The sequence below is a fragment of the Ictalurus furcatus genome, chromosome 24 (assembly GCF_023375685.1).
Source record: "Ictalurus furcatus strain D&B chromosome 24, Billie_1.0, whole genome shotgun sequence".
In the NCBI taxonomy this organism is placed as follows: Eukaryota; Metazoa; Chordata; class Actinopteri; order Siluriformes; family Ictaluridae; genus Ictalurus; species Ictalurus furcatus.
In genome coordinates, this window is record NC_071278.1 from 11,196,646 (window position 1) to 11,217,950 (window position 21,305).

General features: G+C 40.5%; 1 protein-coding gene across 1 annotated transcript; it reads left to right on the forward strand.

Annotated features, from left to right (window-relative positions):
• The first annotated feature begins 1,435 nt into the window (after positions 1-1,435).
• On the forward strand, positions 1,436-10,250 carry lfng (LFNG O-fucosylpeptide 3-beta-N-acetylglucosaminyltransferase). The gene is made up of 8 exons (XM_053612323.1): positions 1,436-1,984; positions 6,370-6,418; positions 6,695-6,797; positions 6,882-7,035; positions 7,122-7,207; positions 7,741-7,906; positions 7,994-8,079; positions 8,180-10,250. Exons 1-8 carry the CDS (start codon positions 1,538-1,540, stop codon positions 8,244-8,246), a joined length of 1,158 nt encoding a protein of 385 aa, XP_053468298.1. The 5' UTR covers positions 1,436-1,537; the 3' UTR covers positions 8,247-10,250.
• Positions 10,251-21,305: the final 11,055 nt, after the last annotated feature.

A 21,305-nucleotide genomic window follows, 5' to 3' on the forward strand; every position in this document is an offset into this window, starting at 1 on the left:
TTAGAATTTTGTAATATTTAAAACTAAGAATGAAATATATAATATTCAGGATTCTGCACCATTATGTCCCTATTTAAATCTAAGCAAATGTCTGATATTGACCATGTTAACTGCTTTGTACAAAAGGTCAGATTTTCTTCTGTTGAAGAATGTGTTCAGACAAAACTCAGATCTATTTGATCTAAAATGGATCATCAGTTTTTGCACAAACCTGTAGAGTCCATGCCAGACCGAGTGCACACGGTCATTAAAGAAAAAAAGTGGACGAACCAAATACTAAGAAACTCTAAAAGTCATGTAAACATTCAAAGAGTCTACTTTTCACTCGAGTTGTTTTCAATAATATCATTTGTAATGAAAATTGAAAAATAGAAGCATTTTCACTAGTGCTCTCAGACTTTTGGACTCCAATATATGTGCAAGAAGAATGTAATATAAACTCAGTGTGTCCTCAGACTATGGACATTTCCAAATCCCATTGCATGACACAATACAACACTATAGACCTATGGTTCAAAGGGAGGCCTGGGGACCCCCAGGTGTCTGACATGGTCATGGTGGAAATCTCTATTGTTAAACTTCAATTGTTTTGGTGTCCCAAAAGCCTCAAAGGAAAATGAACACTTTTTAGCAAAATGTCTTCCAACATTTTTCATTAAGTTTATATTATATATGTTTTTTTTTTTTCAGACAGCCTTTAAGAACGACTTCTTGAAACATGGCGAGCACATCACACACGACACTGTCATCAAACTTATTATCAAATTCAAAAAGACTGGAAGTGTTGTGGACCGACCGAGAAGAAGTGGACGCCTACGAACATCCGCTGACGAAGACACAACCCACAAACACAGTCCCCTACGTAGAGACTTTTGAGACACCCTATATTTACTAATATACTAATGTGTCACACTAATGTGTTTCTTCTTCACGTGTCCATTTTTTTATTCTAAAGCTCAACAATTGAAAAACAAACAAACAAACATATATACAATCAGACTATTAGGAAAGTGTTTTATAGGCTACAGAATATTTGAAATCTCTTTAACAGAGTGTAAGTGGTTTGGGTTCTGGGGTGAAAATAAAAAGCTGTAATGACTCCAATGAATAAATCTGAATACACTAAGTAATGTTCTTAATGTTACAATTATAACTTGATTATATAGTAATGCAATTACTTCAATATAGTTTTCTGCAATAAAAACGTTTCTGGATCTCTGCAGAAGCCTGGGGTTGGGGGGGTGGTTAGGCTTGAGTGGGGTTTATTTGCCCCCAGTTGCCTCGACAATAGTGTGTGTGGGCGGGTGTCGTTACAGAGTCCTTCCACTGCCAAGCACCCGCGGTACTTCCCGCTCGACATCCGCTTTAGACCCGCCCACATGGGCGTGGGTTACTTCACAGGCAGCTTATAAAAAAGCTTCACAGGCTCCTCGGCGAGTTTTTCCCCCGAGTGCTTCAATAGGGACAGTGTTGACACAGTGTGTTATGCGGTGGTCATCGCGGAGGAGTACAGCTTGGTTTTAGAGTTCTTATCAACATGTTAAAAAGTTCCAGCAGGAAAACTGTGCTCTGTGCATTAGGAGCAGCCATCACCTGCGCAGCGCTGCTTGTGGTAGTCGCTCAGCAGCAGCGCAGCAGCAGCGCGCACGGTGACGCGCACGGTGACGCGGAGGTGGGGATGCGCACCTTACAGAGTGTAGCCGAGTTGGAGGTGGATGGAGGAGTGCAGAGCGACCAAGCAGCAGCAGCGCAAGACGGAGGAGGAGGAGGAAAGAAGGGATTTTCCGCCTATTTTTCCAAACTGACGCGGAGCAGGAGAGATGCGGAGAAACCCACCGCGGCGGTCGCTGGCGCTCCGTCCAGCGCGCCGGCTGAAGAGCTGCGTCCTGAGGACCTCTTCATCGCCGTGAAGACCACCAAGAAGTTCCACCAGCCACGGCTTGATCTGCTTCTGGAAACCTGGATTTCAAGGAACGTGCAACAGGTGAGTCTTGTCTCAGGCGTATTTCTAATCTTGCCTAACACTATGTTCTTCTTAACCCTTCACGTGAAGAGTCTTATTTGTAAAGTTTAAGTGGGTAGGATTAATGCTATATGCACCCCTCATCTTTGGCAGTTCAACCTCCTCCAATACTCTGTGAACTTGCAAATAAGGACATTGTAAAATTCCCACTGATCCCTGATTCCGTAGGTTTTTTTTTTTTTTTTCCATCTGGCTGGATCAGAACCTTTAAGAGACACATAATACATAGAACAGTCCCCACTGCACTCCCTCCTCTTCTGCGGTTCCCTCAACACCCTAACACCCCCCCCCCCCCCCCCCCATCACCAATTGTTTGTAGCTGTCCCTGTGAATGCACAAGGCCGGAGGATGCATCACGGCTCCGGCCCCTGGGCTGTCCCTCTTTCCAGGGCTAACAAAGCATCCTTCTGAAGGGCAAAGAAAAGCTTTCCCAGGCCTTTGCTTCCCGCTCTCCATGGGAACCAAGGATCCGAGGCAGTGGCCGGATCAGGCAGGCCTGCACGGTGGGGAACAAAAAGCAGGGCTTCGTTAAGACAAAGGCTCAGGATCTATAGGCAAGTTTCAGGGATCTGAAGAGCATGCCAAGTGACGCACAGTGTGAAAACACAGTTCTGAGAAACGAGTCTCTTTTATAGTGGGCCACAAAAGCATACTTGGCAGGACCATGAACAGTCAAAGTGATTTTATCCACCACTGAGAATAGTCATGCATTCTTGAGCAAAAGTCATTTTAATTCGCCTCACACATTGTTGAAATATGCGTCCTGAGATTTGTTTCCAAGCTCGAGAACACCGCTGCTTTGATCAATCATTTGAATATGGTTGTCAGGGCAATAGATACAGTCTTTCTTATTCTTTTACGCTTTCAGCCTCATTCTTTATCTCGCTCAGAACAAAGAGCGTTTCAAGGTTTCCAAGAGCATGAAAAGTACAGACAGATTAGGCTCCCTGGGCTAGCAGGTTCTCTATGTTGTGCAAGTAATGAGCTGAATAAGAGCACACAGGAGCTCAGATAAGAAGTCTAGCTCAGTTTTTCATGCTTTCGTATCCCAACGTCTGTCCGTGCTTAGAGGTGCTTTCCAAAGTGAATCTTGGTTCCCACTGATTCTGTTCTGCACAGTCAGTGAGTGATGCAAGTTAAGTTGGCAGCAGAGAGAGTTAACAGAATGCTCCTAATGTGGACAGCTGCTAGAGAGCGCTGCAGTCATAAAAGACCAAAACAAGCCCAAATACAAGTGGGAGTTCCTAGAGAATGGGTGCCAGGTGGCCCGGCCTGAGAGAACAATAGACTGAGTGCTAATGAATCCTCAGATTCCCAGTGTGTACATATGGGTGTCTGCATTAAGGACATTTCAGCGTTGGGCCCTGCAACACCTTGGCATGTGAAATCCCAGTAATTGTCATCTGAACTGTTTTGGGATTAGCCCAAGGTCTTTTCTAGCAACAATGAAAAGGCCGGTGTTTAGAGTTGGCCATGCATTGTGTAGCATGGGAACTGCGCAGCATATGTCAGGGGAGGCTACCAGCTTGGAAAGCATGATGAACAGGGCCATGTGGGCCTGTGATTGTATCCTGAGACATATCTGGCTTTAGTGAGTGCTGTGAGCCATCTCTAGTCACATTGTGTCATGCTTTGTGCACTCCTATATGGGTGACGAATAGTTCCCGCTGCAGCACTGTTTACATGTAAATAATGCGGATAGATCCAATCAAGTCTTTATGTTGATACTGTACCTGTGAGTGTCCCAGACCGGCTGGGAACCAGAACTTTTTTCCAGATAAGGTTTAATCAATCCTACCCCATTCTTCTCTGATGTCCTTGCTTTCAGAGATCTTTATTATTATTTTTTTTCTTTTAGAAATCAGACCTCAGTTGTTAGTTAAGTTTTCAAAAGCCCTTAACTAGAAAAGCTTTTACGCCAATTGTCCTGTAGGTGGAACACGAAGTCCTATCATTTTTATCACAATGGGATAGATAATACATGGCAATCATTTTCGAGAAGTCTGTTCCTCGGAATAGTGTTATTCTTTTCGGTCTGATTCACTGCTGCTAGGATTGTTTCAGACCACAGCTCCTGGTTTCCGGTGTTTCTCTAAATTTCCCCCCTGGAACAATGGAGCTTCCCTCAGTGAGTGAACTCTACAACAATAAAAAGAGCGTTTTGCCTGTACTGTGCTATCCGGTGTCCAGTTACACACACACACACACACACACAGACCCTGAGTTATTACCTTCATTATTTAACATAAAAAGCTATACCTTGACCACATACTACTGTACATGTGTCATTTTTTTCAGGTATCTGAAAAAAATACCTGATCTATATTAGTCCATTTCTCATTTTCCTGTTCAGTCGTTTTAAATAAAGGGAAAGGGGTGGTAGTAGACTGTGGTTCACCCTGGCACAGGCAGGAAAGCAGCCTGTGCGGGTGGCTAATGGAGGGAGGAGCGTCTGTTTGTTTCCTTCCCGGGGAGCTGGAGACAGCCAGCCAGGCTCCTTGCTCTCTCTCTCTGTTCAACGCCAGCTCTGGAGATGGGGAGGGCCTCTCTGGGATCCCCAGATCTTATTTGGAATCCATATACATCTCCAGAAACCCCCTAGGTTTGGTTTTGTTTTACCTGGAATAATACGGTGTAAAATAATTTATATTCCAAAGTTAGGAGTCTGCATCCGTACACGAGAAAACAAGCTGACGTGAATCATCACTTGGTGTCTGGCTTAAAATGTCTTTGATAATTGGATAGTTCAGTTAAAGGGAGAATCCAAGAACAAAGGGCTTGCTATGGGGAAACTGCTTTTTTAGTTAACCACTGCAGCTGTATGCAAATGCAGCCAAACATATTTCTAGTTTCCCCCCAGCGAGGGCTTCAGTCGTCTTCAAAACACTCTGCATTGTTCGGCGAGAGCCGGCCAGAGAATGGTACGAAAGGGAGGTGTGGGTGTTGATGGAAGTGAATTAGGGGTAAATGGCCACACAGACATGCACAAAGACAGGGGCTCACACATACTAATCAGCTCTGAGGTTTCTTTTCTGTTTTCTGGGCTGTCTGTTAGTAGCTAGTTCTGGCAGCTGCTTCTGTGATTAGACGGGCTTTTCAGAGGAACTGAACGCAAACAGCAGTGGCCTCTGATCCTTCAGCAGCCAGCCCTTGCTGTACAAACAGAGGCAGTGGGCACTGGACTCCAGCATCTCCCGCTGAACATCTGCTCAAAGTTTGCTCTGCAAACCAATCAAATGTTTAAAAGGTTAAAAGAAAATAAAAGCCATGGCAGAAAGGAAAGTGTGTGGGTGTGTGTGTTTGTGTTTATGCAGAGCAGGACGTTTGACAAAGCTACCTTCTGGCATGAGTTCAGGCTGTTTTTGACAAACTGAGCACAAAGGCCAAGCAACAGTGGAGTCAATTAGACCGCAGTTAGAGCGTGTGTGTGTGTGTGTGTGTGTGTGTGTGTGTGTGTGTGTGTGTGTGTTTAGGAGGCCATGGCCAGGCAGGCCTGTTCTGACACGTGGCTGTGATAAAGCAGCAGGTGGCAGGTGTTGTCTCACCTCAACTACAGTGTAAACAGGTTAACGGTGGACACTCTTTCATCCGGCTGTGTGAGGAGTGTGGCAGCAAGGCGCCTTTAGACCCAGCCTTCCTGCCGCTGCCGAGCACCTGCTCTGTCTTATCTTCCATAAAGAGTGTCTAATCCAGCCCTTCTCCTCCCACCATCCTCTCCTAAAACAGGGGCAGGATCACACCTCAGTCTGAATGCACTACAGCTGCATGCGTAATGGCTTCTATCTTGACCTAAGAATGAAACTTCAAGTCTTTCTGTCACTCTCCTTTCCAGCTTGCATGATCTGTGGATCAATTTCACATGTGCAGCCTCTTAAAGAATTGTATGCGATTTATACATGTGAAGTGGATAAAGTGGTGGTGGTGGTGGGGGGGGGATATGAGGATAGAGAATAAATTGGTGGCTATGGTGGGCTTGTAAAATGGCATGGTGGTGGTGGTGGTGGTGGGGGGGGTGTTCTGGGGGTGGGTGGGGTAGTCCACTGTCCTCTCTCTTTGTTCTGTGTCTGGGATACTTTGGGGTTCTGGAGCAGTTGCCATGGAGAGCTTCAAAAGCAGCAACAAGGCCTCTTTTATGCAGTGGGGTAGAGCTTGGCTTGTTTAACCACCAAAGTTTTCCATGGTTTAAAACGCAGACAATGACTCCCAATCAGCCTGTATGAAATAAATAGCACACAAAGACACATTTAGACCAAGCCAGTTCCTGTTATGCGTTATCTTTGTTGTATTGATTCCATGACGGACCGCCAAAAATAGAGCTGACCGCTTTATGTTCTTTGTTTCCACAGACGTACATCTTCACAGATGGCGAGGATGAGGAGCTGAAAAAGAAAATGGGTGAGTACAGTCTCGATATGAACGCCGTGACCCCAGCAAGGGCAGGCATTCCTGGTTGTTGAAAGTTGGAACCAGTTGAAAGCAGCCATATAATCCCCATGAACATCTTGCTCTGAGCTCCAAGCCAAATGGTATCAAGAGTTGTACAGTGATTCCTGATCACTCTTGGCCTGAAGTGATATGCTTTAGTCAAGAGATAGGACTTTGCGAACTGATGAATGGTTTGTGGGGTATTGTGTGTGCACTGACCCAGATCTACCCTCTTGTTCCATGCAGGAAACCATGTCATCAACACCAACTGCTCTGCTGCTCACAGTCGCCAGGCTCTGTCCTGCAAGATGGCTGTGGAGTACGACAAGTTTATTGAATCAGGAAAAAAGTAAGTGTGGCAATTTTTTTCAACACACCCTTGTCAATCTGGCAAACTTCTCTGTGCCTTTAATAACCTCGCTTTCTTCTTCAGGTGGTTCTGTCATGTGGATGATGACAACTACATGAACGTCAAGACACTTGTCAAGCTGCTCTCTCTATACCCTCATACTCAGGACTTGTACATTGGCAAACCCAGCCTGGACAGGCCCATTGAGGCTACAGAGAGACTCGGTGACAACAAGATGGTAAGTAGCTAAAGACTTCTTAGGATAAATATCAGTTCAGATTGATGTGAAGCCAAATAATGCTCAAACCGGTCCTTTCTTTTCAGCGACCCGTGAATTTCTGGTTTGCCACTGGAGGAGCTGGTTTCTGCGTTAGCCGTGGTCTTGCTCTGAAAATGAGCCCTTGGGCAAGGTCAGATATATGTGTGTGTATGTGTGTGTGTATATATGTGTATATATGTATGTGTATATATATGTATATATGTATATGTGTATATGTATGTATGTATGTATGTATATATGTATGTGTGTGTGTGTGTGTGTGTGTGTATATATATATATATATATATATATATATATATATATATATATATATATATATATATATATATGTGTATATATATGTGTATGTATATATATATATATATATGTGTGTGTATATATATATATATATATATATATAAAATATGTATATGTGTATATGTACGTATGTATGTATATATATATGTGTGTGTGTGTGTGTGTGTGTGTGTGTGTGTGTATATATATATATATATATATATATATATATATATATATATATATATATATATATATATATATATATATATATATATATAGGGTTAGGGTAACTGTTGGGTTTGCATTCATGTATCTATATAAACCTTTCTGTTTTTATACAGTAAATGGTCATAAGTTGACCTGTAAATTCTGTTTCTTTTCCAGTGGTGGTCATTTCATGAACACCGCAGAGAAGATCCGTCTACCGGACGACTGCACCATCGGCTACATCATCGAGTCGGTTCTAGGGGTTCCACTGACACGCAGTAACCTGTTCCACTCGCATCTGGAGAACCTGCAACAGGTGTCCCAATCGGAAGTACACAAACAGGTGTGTTTATTAGACTTTTACTTTAAGCAAACTGACCTGTGACGGATGCCCGGTTGTAATTTCAACTCGTATTTGTCTCTGTTTCAGATTACACTGAGTTATGGTATGTTTGAGAACAAGAGGAATATAATCAACATGAAAGGAGTTTTCCCGGTTCAGGAGGACCCATCCAGGTAAGAGTTCTTTAAATGTTGCAAAAATGAGCCACTTAGGACTAATTCAGAGTTATTTAGGTTGAATTCAAATTCATTTGTCCCCATGTCTCTCTTGCAGGTTTAAGTCTGTGCACTGTCTGCTCTACCCGGATACTCCGTGGTGTCCTCCTCAGGTTACCTATTAAGGCAACCAGCTCCTCTCTTGTATCCTCGTCCCGACTGTGCCTCAGTATCTGAAAGGCACTAGGGACCAGCGTGGTATTGGCCCATGTGGCTGCTTTATTTGACATTGCAGTGCAACGCGGCCTCTTGCGTGTTTGTTTTGTTTCTTTTTGTTTTTTTTACTGGGCTGCTGTGCGGCCTGTCTACGGACACTTCCTTCCTGCCTGGTGCGTGAGCTTCCTGTCTGTGTACCAAGCAGTGGGGCCCACGGTCCATCAGGAAAACAGGCTTTCAGCACCAAGCTTCACAGGCAATCAGCAGTGCTTGCATCCTTCATATTGCTTGTATCTATTGCAATTCTCATAGAATGTCTTTTCTATTATACTATGTCCATGCCTTTCTTTCTGCCAGCTTTACTATGCTTAGTACATATAAAATCTTCTCTTTTTTTTTTTTTTTGTTCGTTTTCCAAATGCAATTCAGGATTTTAACTTCAGGTCTGAAGTAACAAGCCTGAAAGAGCGATTTATTTAAATGCGAGTGCTTTATTAAGTTGTAAAGGACTCCGGACGACATAATTAGATGAAGGGTAATTCCGTTGTTAGTTTCATTTTCAGTTTCAGCGTTTACACTATTGCTATTACCTTTGTATAAGCTGATGAGCTGATAATTTATTATATAATTTGTGCTGGCAAAAGGCAATTTCCATATGTGCCATCAGATTTGTTGCATCTGTAGTACATTAGGATGAAGCACTTTTCTCCCTTACTGTTCTGAAAATGATTGTGATGACGGGCCTCGAAGCTGTGTGATGCAACGTAACGTAATCATTAAGAAATGATTTATATTTCCAATGCCATTGCTTGCATTCAAACAATCTTGGCATAGATTTTTTTTTTTTTAATGAGAATTTGATGCATCTTGATTTGTTAGCTTTACTCTGAGATGTTTCATGGAAAGTTGCACAGCTTGGTTGAATGAACTGCTCATTGCTCTTGTAAAGGGTTTCTTGCTAATGTTTCATCGTAAGTAGACCAGACCTGCCAGCATGACCTCGGCCAATTTTTTGTATTCGATTCCAACGAGTCAAAAACAATCGACAAAATCTACAACATGTTTGAGTATTACAGTGTAGAGTACCTGGCCTGCTCCACATTGCTGTGTCATTTAGGGGTGTCTACTCTTGAAATCATATAGCTGTCATGATAAAACTTTATATGAGCAATGGCAGTGTGCCCTTACAGAGGCTTTCTCTGTTTATTACTATTATTATTTTTTTTTGCAATGACCCACATTGGGTAGACTGTACGTTATTTTAAAGCAGTATTTTATTTTACTGTGCCATGTTAAAAAAAATTGTACATAGTCGTTTAGATGGTATTATGCTTTCACCTGTGGATCAGACATGGTTCTGAGGTCTGCTTGTTATTTTTTTTGTATTGCTTAGAATTGTGCTAATGGCTGTAATTTATCCTCCAGTATCTGGATTCTCCAATTGTATAAATGCTTTTCTCTCAGGGATTAACGTCCTGATGGAGTTACTGTGGTACTCCACTGTGGTAACTGTGCATTAGCTTTCGAATAAAACGGCATACTCGCTGAGAAAACTATACATGTGTCTGTGTTTTACCTTTCCTCTCATTTCACACTCGATGCATATTTAAACACTCGCTGAAACAGGAAATGAACCTGACTCTCTGGACTGACTAAAGAAAACACTGAAATGTAACAGTGTATGAACCAGCATCTACATAGTGATGGAAAAATGGAGGGGGGGGGACATGCCGTTCCACATGTGACCACACTTTAAATACACGGGGTTGACCAGACTTCCTTGTGCATTGTTTATGATTTCAAAACTATTTGGGAGTGGTCTTTTGTAGAAGTCCAGCAAAACAAAGCCATATAAAACGACACGTAACCGAACATATAATTATTGCTAGATGTATAAAGACATGTTTTAGCAGACTTCTTTGTCAGTCTGGTCTTGTCCAAAGCAAAGTGCAAACAGCAATATTAAATCCCAGCCATCATTTTTCCACTAGAAGAGGACAGATAGTAAAGTCATCAAACAAAAACTGTGCCAAAAACCACAGACTGGAGATCTTGTGTGATCTTTACTTGGACAACAAGCATATTCCTCCTCTCATGAGCAGGTTTCCAGTGATGTTTTCCAGGTCATGTAGTGATAGCAAAGTTAATTCCATACCAATATTTGTTGAGCTTATAACAAGAATAGTTTTCGAGTGATGTAAGATAAGGAATTTGGCTTTTGACATAGACATACAGTACTGAATAATAGTCTTTATGACTTCTGCACAAAAACATTTTGTATCTCCAAGCATTACTTTTGTAAGAAAAAATGAAATTGTATGTTAGTAAAGAAAGCAACATATTACATAACAGACCACTTTTCAGACAAAAAAAAAAAAACGTGAAAAAGCTGCTCAGTTTTGCATGCAAAGAAAAGAACTGTTGCACATATTCTAAGGTGCTAAAACTTACCAGCAAATTTCCTTATAAAACTGCACAAACTGTACCTGAGACCATTATATATATATATATATATATATATATATATATATATATATATATATATATATATATATATATATATATATATATTAAGCAAATGGTTGTCACTCCAAATACTGACTTTGTTTAGTTTAATACAGATTACTGCTCTTTATTTGTGAAGGCATCTTTGCTTTACAGAATTTCTTTGCAGGCTGCTAAGACTTCTGCACAGTACTGTATTTATGGATACAAGCATGCTACAGTTGAGGTCATAAGTTTACATATGCCTTACAGAATCCGCAAAATGTTACTATTTTTTTTTAATTAAGAAAGATGCCCTGAATAAGCTATTTCACATAACAGATGTGACAACTGATAACAAGGACGACTGAGGGACTCTTACACTTTTACAAACTATTACAAAAGGTGCAAGCATTCACTGATGCTAAAGAAGGAAACACGATACTGTGTGGTGGTGGCGGTGGTGGGGGGGGGGGGGGGTAACTTTCTAACTTAATGATCAGTGTAAATTGTTATTTTGTCTTCTGGGGAAACATGTAAATATCTTATGTAGTTTCTGAAGGGCAAGAGTAAATGAAAATAAATAAGATCTTTAAACAAAATAATAATTTACACTGATCATCCTGTTGAAAAGTTTCCACCCCCCTGGCTCTTAATGTATTGTGTTGCCTTCTTGAGCGTCAGTGAATGTTTGCACCTTTTGTAATAGTTGCTCCCTCAGAGTCCCTCAGTTGTCCTCAGTGTGAAAAGATGGATCTCTACATCATATAGCCGCTGTTGGAAAGGGGTCAAATATGCAGAAGATGCTGGAAAAGTGAAGAATGTGCGGAACCTGGAGGATTTTTCTGAAGAACAGTGGGCAGTTTAACTGCTCAGGACAAACAAGGGACTCATGAACAACTCTCACAGAACATAAAAACATCATGTCAGTAATCATCCAGGTAACGACACACAGTATTAATAATCAAGCGTGTGTAAACTTTTGATGTTCTCATGAGTAGAACAGCAGTGTGGGAGAATATTTTAGTCTGAAAGATAAGCAGAACAATATTAAGTCCTGTTACCTAAATATCTACTGGTCCAAACTGTATTTCAGAATTAGGGCTGTGCAGAACACAGACAGTTCACATTTTGCTGCAAAATGAGGGGCTGCAAAGAGGTAGTCATGTGATAACAGGTTCGTCTGGTAGTCACAGAGCATCAGACATGTTGGCATTAGTCTCCTCAGCCACAACACAGAAATGGACCAAAGTAGTGGTTATGGGCTCTGCTTGGGAGTGTATCAGCTCAGCAGATTGTTTTATCTAGATGGTTTGAGATAAGGTTTAGCACCTTTTTTGACTTGGTGTGTGAAACTAGCATATGTGAGACTCATGTGGCTCCCCTGAGATTGAAATAGAAGGTAGAGATTAGACATATTAGATAGTATGTACTGCTGAAACCGTTGCCAAGTGTGAACAACAGGATGTCACACTCTCTCTCTCTCTCTCTCTCTCTCTCTCTCTCTCTCTCTCACACACACACACACATACACATAGTGGTGTGCTTTAAATGCATCACTTGGTGTAATGACAGTTTGAAGTCATTATTGTTGGTCAGTATTATGGCTACACCCTGAGAACAGCTTTTAGGGAACATAGTTTGTTTTCCGTTCTCATCCGTACTTCAAATTCTCATCTATAATTAGGGCCTCGGGGTCTGTTGTGACTGTTTCTGCAGCGAAGCGTCAAAGAGTTGGACCACACAATGACTTGACACAGTCTGACTAGAACAGGAGCATAGGCTGAGTCGCTGTCGGTTGCTTTATTTCACGACGCACAAATATCCCTCACTCGGCTCAAACGACGCCAATGCGGAGTAAACACAACGAATGCTTTAGGAGCGTGGAAATCTAAATGTAAGATGATTGCTCGATGCCATGTCTTGTTTGATTAAATGGTTCTGCCTATAAGATTAATGGCAAATAATGAACATTTAGGAGACTGGGGGAAAGTAAATGGTTTCATATGTGTAGAAACGGTTGTGTTTCATGGAAAAATTAGGTCTATTTTCATTCTGAGTCAGAGTGCCCCAGGCATCTAACACCTTTTCAGAGTGAAAACTTTTCAATTCTTGTTATACCTCATCACGACGAATTTGCTATTTCTAAACCAGACGTCACCTTCTTAATTACATGCTAAAGGAAGATTGCTGTCCATCAGGGCTCCATTTACATCAGCGGCTCAAGAAGGAGATTCAAAACGAATACGGTTAACTTTAACTTCTCAGATGTGATGTCAAGTAGAAAGTGTGACAGAGATCAGATCACATCAGCTTCCTGCTACCTCTAATTTTGGAAGTGTTCCTATCTACATTTTAATCACATATTCTAAGAAAAGCTCATAAATGCACCAGCATTGAACCCATCCTAGATCTAGTAAACGGTGAGGACTACAGGGCGTCCCAAAAGTTTCCATACACAGGGGGAAATTAACGCTTTTTAGCAAAATGTCCTCCAAAAGTTTTCATACTTAGTTTATATTATATTTATATATTTTTCAGATAGTATTTAAGAATGTCTTTGACAGGAGAAGAGCATATTAAAATCATTCTCACGGCTGGGTCGGGAAGCTGTCGCAAGGTTGTGATGAACATAGCAAGCACATCACACACGACACTGTTGGCAAACTTGGAGCCAAATTTGCGAGAGACGACTTTGTGTTTGTTTACAAAGAAATGGCAATCATGTAGAGCATGTTTTGTACATAAAGTTACATTTCGCTAAAAAGTGTTAATTTCCCCTATGTATGGAGACTTTTGGGAAACCCTGTAGGAAGACTAGCTCCAGGTCTCCATGCTAGTGCACTAGTAGTTCTTAACAGCCAATTTCCAAGCCCTATTGGACTGTTACGTGCCCTCGTCGAGAGATGTCATTTCCCTGAGCATGTGCCACATAATCAGTCATGCTTAATCTGCCTATCAGAAAACTTTTACTTCCCCATTACTGTTCTGCTGTCCTTTTACAACAAGCTTGCTGCGAAATTCTACCGAGTCCACTGAGAACCGAGTGCCCACATTCAACAGATCAATTTTATACAGTTTCTTAAACATCATTATTGTACAACCCCAATTCAAAAATCATGGGATGCTGTGTAAAATGTAAATAAAAACAGAATGCAATGATTTGCAAATCTCATAAACCCATATGTTATTCACAATAGAACATGGAAACCATATCAAATGTTTAAATTGAGTAAATGTCCCATTTTAAGAAAAAAAACATAAGGTAATTTTGAATTTGATGGCCGCAACACATCTAAAAAAAAGTTGGAAAAGTAAGTGTTACTAAAAAGAAACAGCTGGAGGTTAATTGGCAACAGGTCAGTAATATGATTGGGTATAAAAAGAGTATCTTAGAGAGTCTTTCGGAAGTAAAGATGGGAAGAAGTTCACCAATTTGCAAAAAAAAAACTGTGTCTACAATTTGTGGAACAATTTCAGAATAATGTTCCTGAATGTAAAATTGTGAAGACTATAAATATCTCATCATCTACGGTACATAATATCATCAAAAGATTCAGAGAATCTGGAGAAATCTCTGTACGCAAGGGACAAGGGTGAAAATCAATATTACATGCCCGTGATCTTCGGGCCCTCAGGCGGCACTGCATTAAAAACAGGCATGAGTCTGTAATGGAAATCACTGCACGGGCTCAGAAACACCTCCAGAACTCAGTGTCTGTGAACACAGTTCGCTGTGCCATCCACAAATGCTGTTTAAAGCTCTATCATGCAAAGAAGAAGCCATATGTGAACATGATCCAGAAATGCAGGTGTCTTCTCTGGCCAAAGCTCATTTAAAATGGACTCAGGCAAAGTGGAAAACTGTTCTGTGATCAGATGAATCAAAATTTGAAATTCTTTTTGGAAACCATGGACGCTGCTTCCTCTAAACTAAAGAGGACTAAAGAGGAGAGGGACCATCCGGCTTTTTATCAGCGCTCAGTTCAAAAGCCTGCGTCTCTGATGGTATGGGTTGCATTAGTGAATATGGAATGGGCAGCTTGCACATCTGGAAAGGCACCATCAGTGCTGAAAGGTATATTCAGGTTTTAGAGCAACATCTGCTTCCATCCAGATTCCATCCCATCTTTACTTATGAGAGACTCTGCCTCTCTAAGATACTCTTTTTATACCCAATCATGCTACTGGCCTGTTGCCAGTTAACCTAATTAGTTGCAAAATGTTTCTCCAGCTGTTTCTTTTCAGTAACACTTACTTTTCTAACCTTTTTTTGCCCCATCCCAACTTTTTTGAGAAATGTTGCGACCATCAAATTCAGAATTACCTTATTTTTTCCCTTAACATGGTACATTTCCTCAGTTTAGACATTTGATATGTTTTCTATGTTCTGTTCTGAATAACATATGGGTTCATGAGATTTGCAAATCAGTGCATTTTGTTTTTATTGACATTTTACACATCGTCCAAACTTTTTTGGAATTGGGGTTGTACAATAGTCAAACCTTAGTTGTCTTTTGTCTCTAAACCATTTCTGCAAAACCCTCAACCCATTTTTTTTTACTAGAGTCAAAATGCTATTTTAGATAGACATTACATTATATAAACACAGTGCAAAGAGCATACAGGTGAGTGCAAAAAATTTATTTGACATTAAGAATGATAGTCAGCAATATATGAATTTATTTGTGATATAGTTCTTTTTTCTCTCACTTGACTCCTTTTTTTTTGGGGGGGGGGTTGAATGTGGTCTTTTTTGGACTTTTGTAAATACCTCCATTGGTATCTCAAAACATTTTGAATAATTTATTGGTGCATTTAATGTATGAATAAGTAAATGAGTAAAGGTAACATGAAAATAACAAACAGCCAAAGAAATAAAGGGGGAAAAAATCCTTCTACCTCCCAAAAACATCCAGCATGTAGATGGATTGGCTATGCTAAATTGCTCCTAGGGGTGTGTGTGTGTGCACGTGTGTGTGTGTGTGTGTGTGCGCGTGTTTCCTTGTACTGGCCTCCTATTCAGGGCATATTCCCGCCTCATGCCTAATGTTCCTGGAATAAGCTCTGAATCCACCATGACCCTGACCATAACAGAGCGGGTATTAAGATGAATCAATAAATCAAGTTCATGATGAATCAAGTTCATGATGAATCAACAAATCAAGTTCATGATGAATCAATGAATCATGTTCATGATGAATCAACGAATCAAATTCATGATGATGATGATGATGCTAATAATAATAATAATATAATAAACAACTTTATTTTAAATAGCGCCTTTAAAAAGGCCTCTCAAGGTGCTTAAATAATCAACAAATCAAGTTCATGATGAATCAATAAATCAAATTCACGGTGAATCAACAAATCAAGTTCATGATGATGATGATGATGATGATAATAATAATAATAATAAGAAGAAGAAGAAGAAGGAACAACTTTTATATAGTGAAATTTTATATAGTGCCTGTATAAAGGCCTCTCACAGTCCTAAATGAATCCACAATGAAGTTTAAGATGAATAAACAAATCAATTTCATAATAATAAAAATAAATAAGAATAGTTATAATAATAGTTATAATAATAATAATAAACTTTATTTTATTTAGTGCCTTTAAAAAGGCCTCTCAAAGCGCTTAATGAATCAACAAATGAAGCGCATGATGAATCAACAAATCAAGTTCTTGTCCATCAATCCTTTTTGAAAATGGCATTTTTATCATAAAACATGATAAAGATGCGGAAAGAAAGTCTCTTTAGTGTTTGACCTTTCTCTAATTTCCTAATGTATGTGTTTCAATTCTCAATATGTCCCAAAATGGAGCAGTTTGAAGGAATGTGAGAATGAATTCCAGTGAAAATGTGCCTTGAGTTTTGCACTAACGGCTTGGCCAAAACACAAATGTTTTTGTTATTCAGAGTCATGTGCCAGTGTGCAATTAAAATCTGTAAACAACTATGGAAAAACACAGTATTGACATTTGTTTACTTTGTCCTTGTAATGTTAACAATAAAGTAAAAGAAAAATGTAGGTCACCACAAAAAATACACCCACATGAATGACAGTGAATGAATGTAAATACTTCAAATCAAATCAAACATTTAAAAAGTACACAAGAAGAAAAAATATAAAACCTACACTGGATCTCTCCTTTATATTTGAAAACAGAATTTTGTTTAAATCACTGTAAAAATGTGTGCCTTTCTTATAATGACATGCTTAAAAAGTTCAGTTATCTGTTTTTTTTTCTTTAATTCTTTACTTCCTCTTCCTTTTCCTGTTTCCTCCACACTCCCATGTACAGCAGTGTGCGACACAGCCAATATAGTTTTTTTTAAATTTTAAAATTGCAGGGTTTTGTAATATAAAAAATGAAACAGATAAATCATGACAGATCTTTGTCCAAGCTACATGTGTTCACACCCCTTAACTAATACTTTGTTAACGCACTTTTTGTAATATAGTGCTCGGTCTTGCACAAATGCTTCAAATCTATCAAACTGCGAGTGAATCTCTTGTGTACAACCCTGCTCAAGTCATTCCAGAGGTTTTCAATCGGATTTAGATCTGGGCTCTGACTGGGCCTTTCCAAAATGTTCCAAAATCTTCTTCTTCTGAAGCCATTCCTTTGCTACCTCAGATTTGACCTCTGCGTCATTTTCATGTTATTTGGTATTTGGAGTTATCCATGAATCCCTCTATCTTGACTAGAGCCTCAGTTCCAGCTGAAGAGAAGCAGCCCCACAGCATGATGCTGCCACCACCATGCTTCACTATGGTTATGGTGTTCTTTGGGTGATAAGCTGTCTTGCTTTTGCATCAAACATATCTTTTAGAATTATGCCCCAAAAGTTCTACCTTGCTCTGATCAGACCATAAGACATTGCCCCACATGTTTTGTGGTGATTTAATGTTTTTTCATGAGAAAGGGCTTCTGTCTAGCCACCCTACCCCATATCCCAGGCATGTGAAGAATACAAGAGAATATTATCACATGCAGGGAGTGACCAGTACTTGTCAGATATTCCTGCAGCTCCTTAAATGTAACCGTAGGTCTCTTGGTACCCTTCCTGGTAAGGCTTCACGGTGTTCCTTGGTAAGTCTAATGTTTTTTAAATTCTTTTGTACCGCTCTTCTAATCGATACCTTTCAACAATGAGATTCTGTACATGCTTTGCAAGCTCTTTGTGGACCAAAGAAAATCAAGAAAAATCAAAAACGTCAAGAAAATCCGACAGGAACAGCTGATCTTTATTTGGTATTAATCAGAATCACTTAATTAAGGAAAGGTGCATGATAATTACTTTTGAACACGAGTTAAAAAGTATGTGATTGGTTCGTACTGAGAACAGTCACATGCCCCATTATAAAAGGGTGCACACACTTACAGTATACACCCAGGTTATTGTACGTTTTTTTTGTTTTTTTTTTTCCTAAAACCTTTCTATTTGTTTTTCACTTGAAATTTATTTGGTTGCTATATCACTTTAAAGGTGGGAAAAGATCCGATGGGATCTGATTTATATCACAATAATAAGACAAAGGTATTATTTGACATTTTACGTCGTAGAAAGGTCTTTGATGGAAATAAGCACTATATCAAAATATATGTTTGAATCACTTGCACGCATATTAACTCTTCAATGTTCTTCAAAAACTATTTAATTTAGCATTGGTAGTGTTTGTGGTTTGTCTGCTCTTAATATGTGCTTTCAGATTTGTCATTGTTTTTCCTGATTTGCTTTTGTTGTTTTTTGGATTTGAATTTTTTTTTAAATCCAAATTTAAATGTAAATGTTGTGGGTAGTCAGGCCTTTCATACTGGACTGCTTTAATGTGGAACTGCAGGTATCTACCCTGTGTGTGCGAAGTTCGCATGTTCTCCCCGTGCTGCGGGGTTTCCTCCGGGTACTCCGGTTTCCTCCCCCAGTCCAAAGACATGCATGGTAGGCTGATTGGCATGTCCAAAGTATCCGTACTGTATGAACAGGCGTGTGAATGTGTATGTGATTGCGCCCTGCGATGGAATGGCACCCCGTCCAGGGTGTACCCCGCCTTCTGCCCCATGCTCCTTGGGATAGGCTCCAGGTTCCCTGTGACCCAGTAGGATAAGCGGTATAGAAAATGGATGGATGGATCTTAAAGGAAAGCATTGTGATGCCGTTTCACTGAAATGCAAAACAAGATGCAAATAAGCAAATAATTAATCACACTAAAAGCTGTCTTCCCAGGTGTGTCTAACGGACGTCTCAGCTCTCAGAAGAGTGATAGTAAGAGGATGAGTGAGTGTTGGCTTTCAGTCAAAACACTTTCAGTTGGGCTAAGGTATTGTTTAATAGTCATGCAAATAGGCTCGTAAGAATATCATAGCATTGCAAAAAAGGGGTGTCATTGAAACAACAAAGAATCTGTGAAAATACAGTATAAATTAGTTAAGTAGCTTTTGTAAAGGCTCTCCAGTACGCAGCACAAAGAGGCAGATTTTGTCGCTTGCATCATTGAGGATCACTGGTGTGAGTTAACGCAGAATTACGTCTTGGTAACCTTCTTTTGTCTCTTGGCAGTTAAAGAGAAGACAGGGTTGTAAATAGAAACACAGAGGCTACACAATTGGGATGGCCTTGAGCATAAGCAAAGTGTGATGTCTTTAAAGGACGGGGCCATGAGGTTAGAGGCTGGAAGAATTGTGCCTGCATTTGTGTGCTTGTATGTGTGTAGGTGGAGAGTGTGCATAGAAACCATGTAGCAGTGGTAGAGAAATTTCCACACACACACACCTCAGTAAAAAGTGGAGGGAGGGGTGGGGGGTAGCAATCATTCAGAGTCGTCCGCCCGGTCTTTCCAATGGAAGGGTGCGTTCAAAAGAGCCGTTGGTGTGTGAAGAAAACGTAGGCAAACACAAGCACACCCCACACACAGCTGCCCCTCTCCATGGCTCCCAGCAACAACATGCGATGTTGCATGAGTCTCCGACTCCACCCCGAAGGTCAGGACTACACAAAGTAGCGCAGCTGCTAATGGTGTAAATCTGAGAGTTAAAAACCCCTCCTGTTGCATCCTCGCAACAAGTGACATCTGTCGAGAAAGAACCAGAAATCGACAGATTTCACTTGTAAAGCAGATGGTGGCTGGATTTTTTTTTTTTTGATCAAGATGATAATGATCCACCTGCAGTCATTCTGAAATCATCACCATCTGCACAGATGTTTCCTTTAGAGTATGATGCCCCTGATGGCTTGATGGAGTTGAGGATGCTGTTCAGCCTGTACCTGATTTTACATGATTCAATATCAGGGCTTTACAGAAGCTCACTAAAAGTGTCCTTGCTGTATTTGGTTCACTTTCCTGCCAGGGAACCAGAGTAACGAACAGGGACAAATGGCTATCATCACAAAACCACAATCAAAATTTCAAAATGGCGGTCAGACAACTTAGCTAACCCCGATTGTTTTTCAACTTGCCAATACAGCACATCCTCCATTTTTTGCTAATGTTGGTTTTTTTCCGATTCCCATCCACTACCTAACTTTCCCCTCTCACAGGATATCTACCAACCCAACCACGGAGGACAGAGCAAGCATGGAGCATCACAAGGCAGCACAATACACTCTGAGGAAAGCCTGGAAATCTGCCCTATTCTGCATTCATGAGCTCACAGACACCCACGATTGGCTAGTGTTGCTGTGACTGACAGGGGACAGAGTGTAATCAGAGAGTCATCCGAGAGAATCCCCCCCCCACCCCACCAAGACAACATGGCCACCGATGGCTGTGACACCATTGGGATTCAAACTGGCAATCTCTTGACGATAGGATGAACACTTTTCTGTCGTGGCAATCGCGAACCGGTGCACTACTAGCGCTAGCACTCGACTCTCTAACATCCTTAAATTAAGGATATAATGTAGAACCCTACAACTGTATTTTTTAAAAAATCATATAGGGTTCGAAATATGAAGATAAAAACCCTAAAGAGTCCAAAGAATCATTGCAGAACCAGTGTAGCATTGTATTGGGACATTACATGAACCTCCACAACCTGCAGAGAACTCATCCTACTTTCCAAATGAGAAACAGAAACAGATACTGGAGCAGGGTATGGATAGTTCTGGATTAGGATACGTAAATGTACCACACTATACTGCATTATCTGACAGAAGTGGACTTGTCCAGTTTTGTATTGTCGTACGGCCCAAAAATGCACTCTAGTCTGAATAGAAAGAGAAAATAAATGATACAGGACAATGTAATAAATTAGATTACACACAGTAGTCATGTAGATAAGCTCCAATTTCACATGCCTGAGTACTGAGATCTTACTATATACTGAGTTGCTAAAAGCCTACAGCAGCAGTTCAATATGACAAGTCGAGATTAATGCTCAGTCTGGAGGACCGTTTTGTACTCCCGTTCAGTTTGCACTTAAGGGTGATCATTGTTTTCCCTATAGTTAGCTGCCTTCCCGTCCCCTCACACACACACACACACACACACACACACACACACACACACACACTGAAAACACAAAACACAAGCCTC

Coding starts and splice junctions, on each gene's coding strand:
- lfng (XM_053612323.1), top strand. CDS start 1,538: ATGTTAAAAAGTTCCAGCAGGAAAACTGTGCTCTGTGCATTAGGAGCA. Junction 7,036..7,121: donor GACTCGGTGACAACAAGATG/GTAAGTAGCTAA, acceptor CTTTCTTTTCAG/CGACCCGTGAATTTCTGGTT. Junction 7,208..7,740: donor AAAATGAGCCCTTGGGCAAG/GTCAGATATATG, acceptor TTTCTTTTCCAG/TGGTGGTCATTTCATGAACA.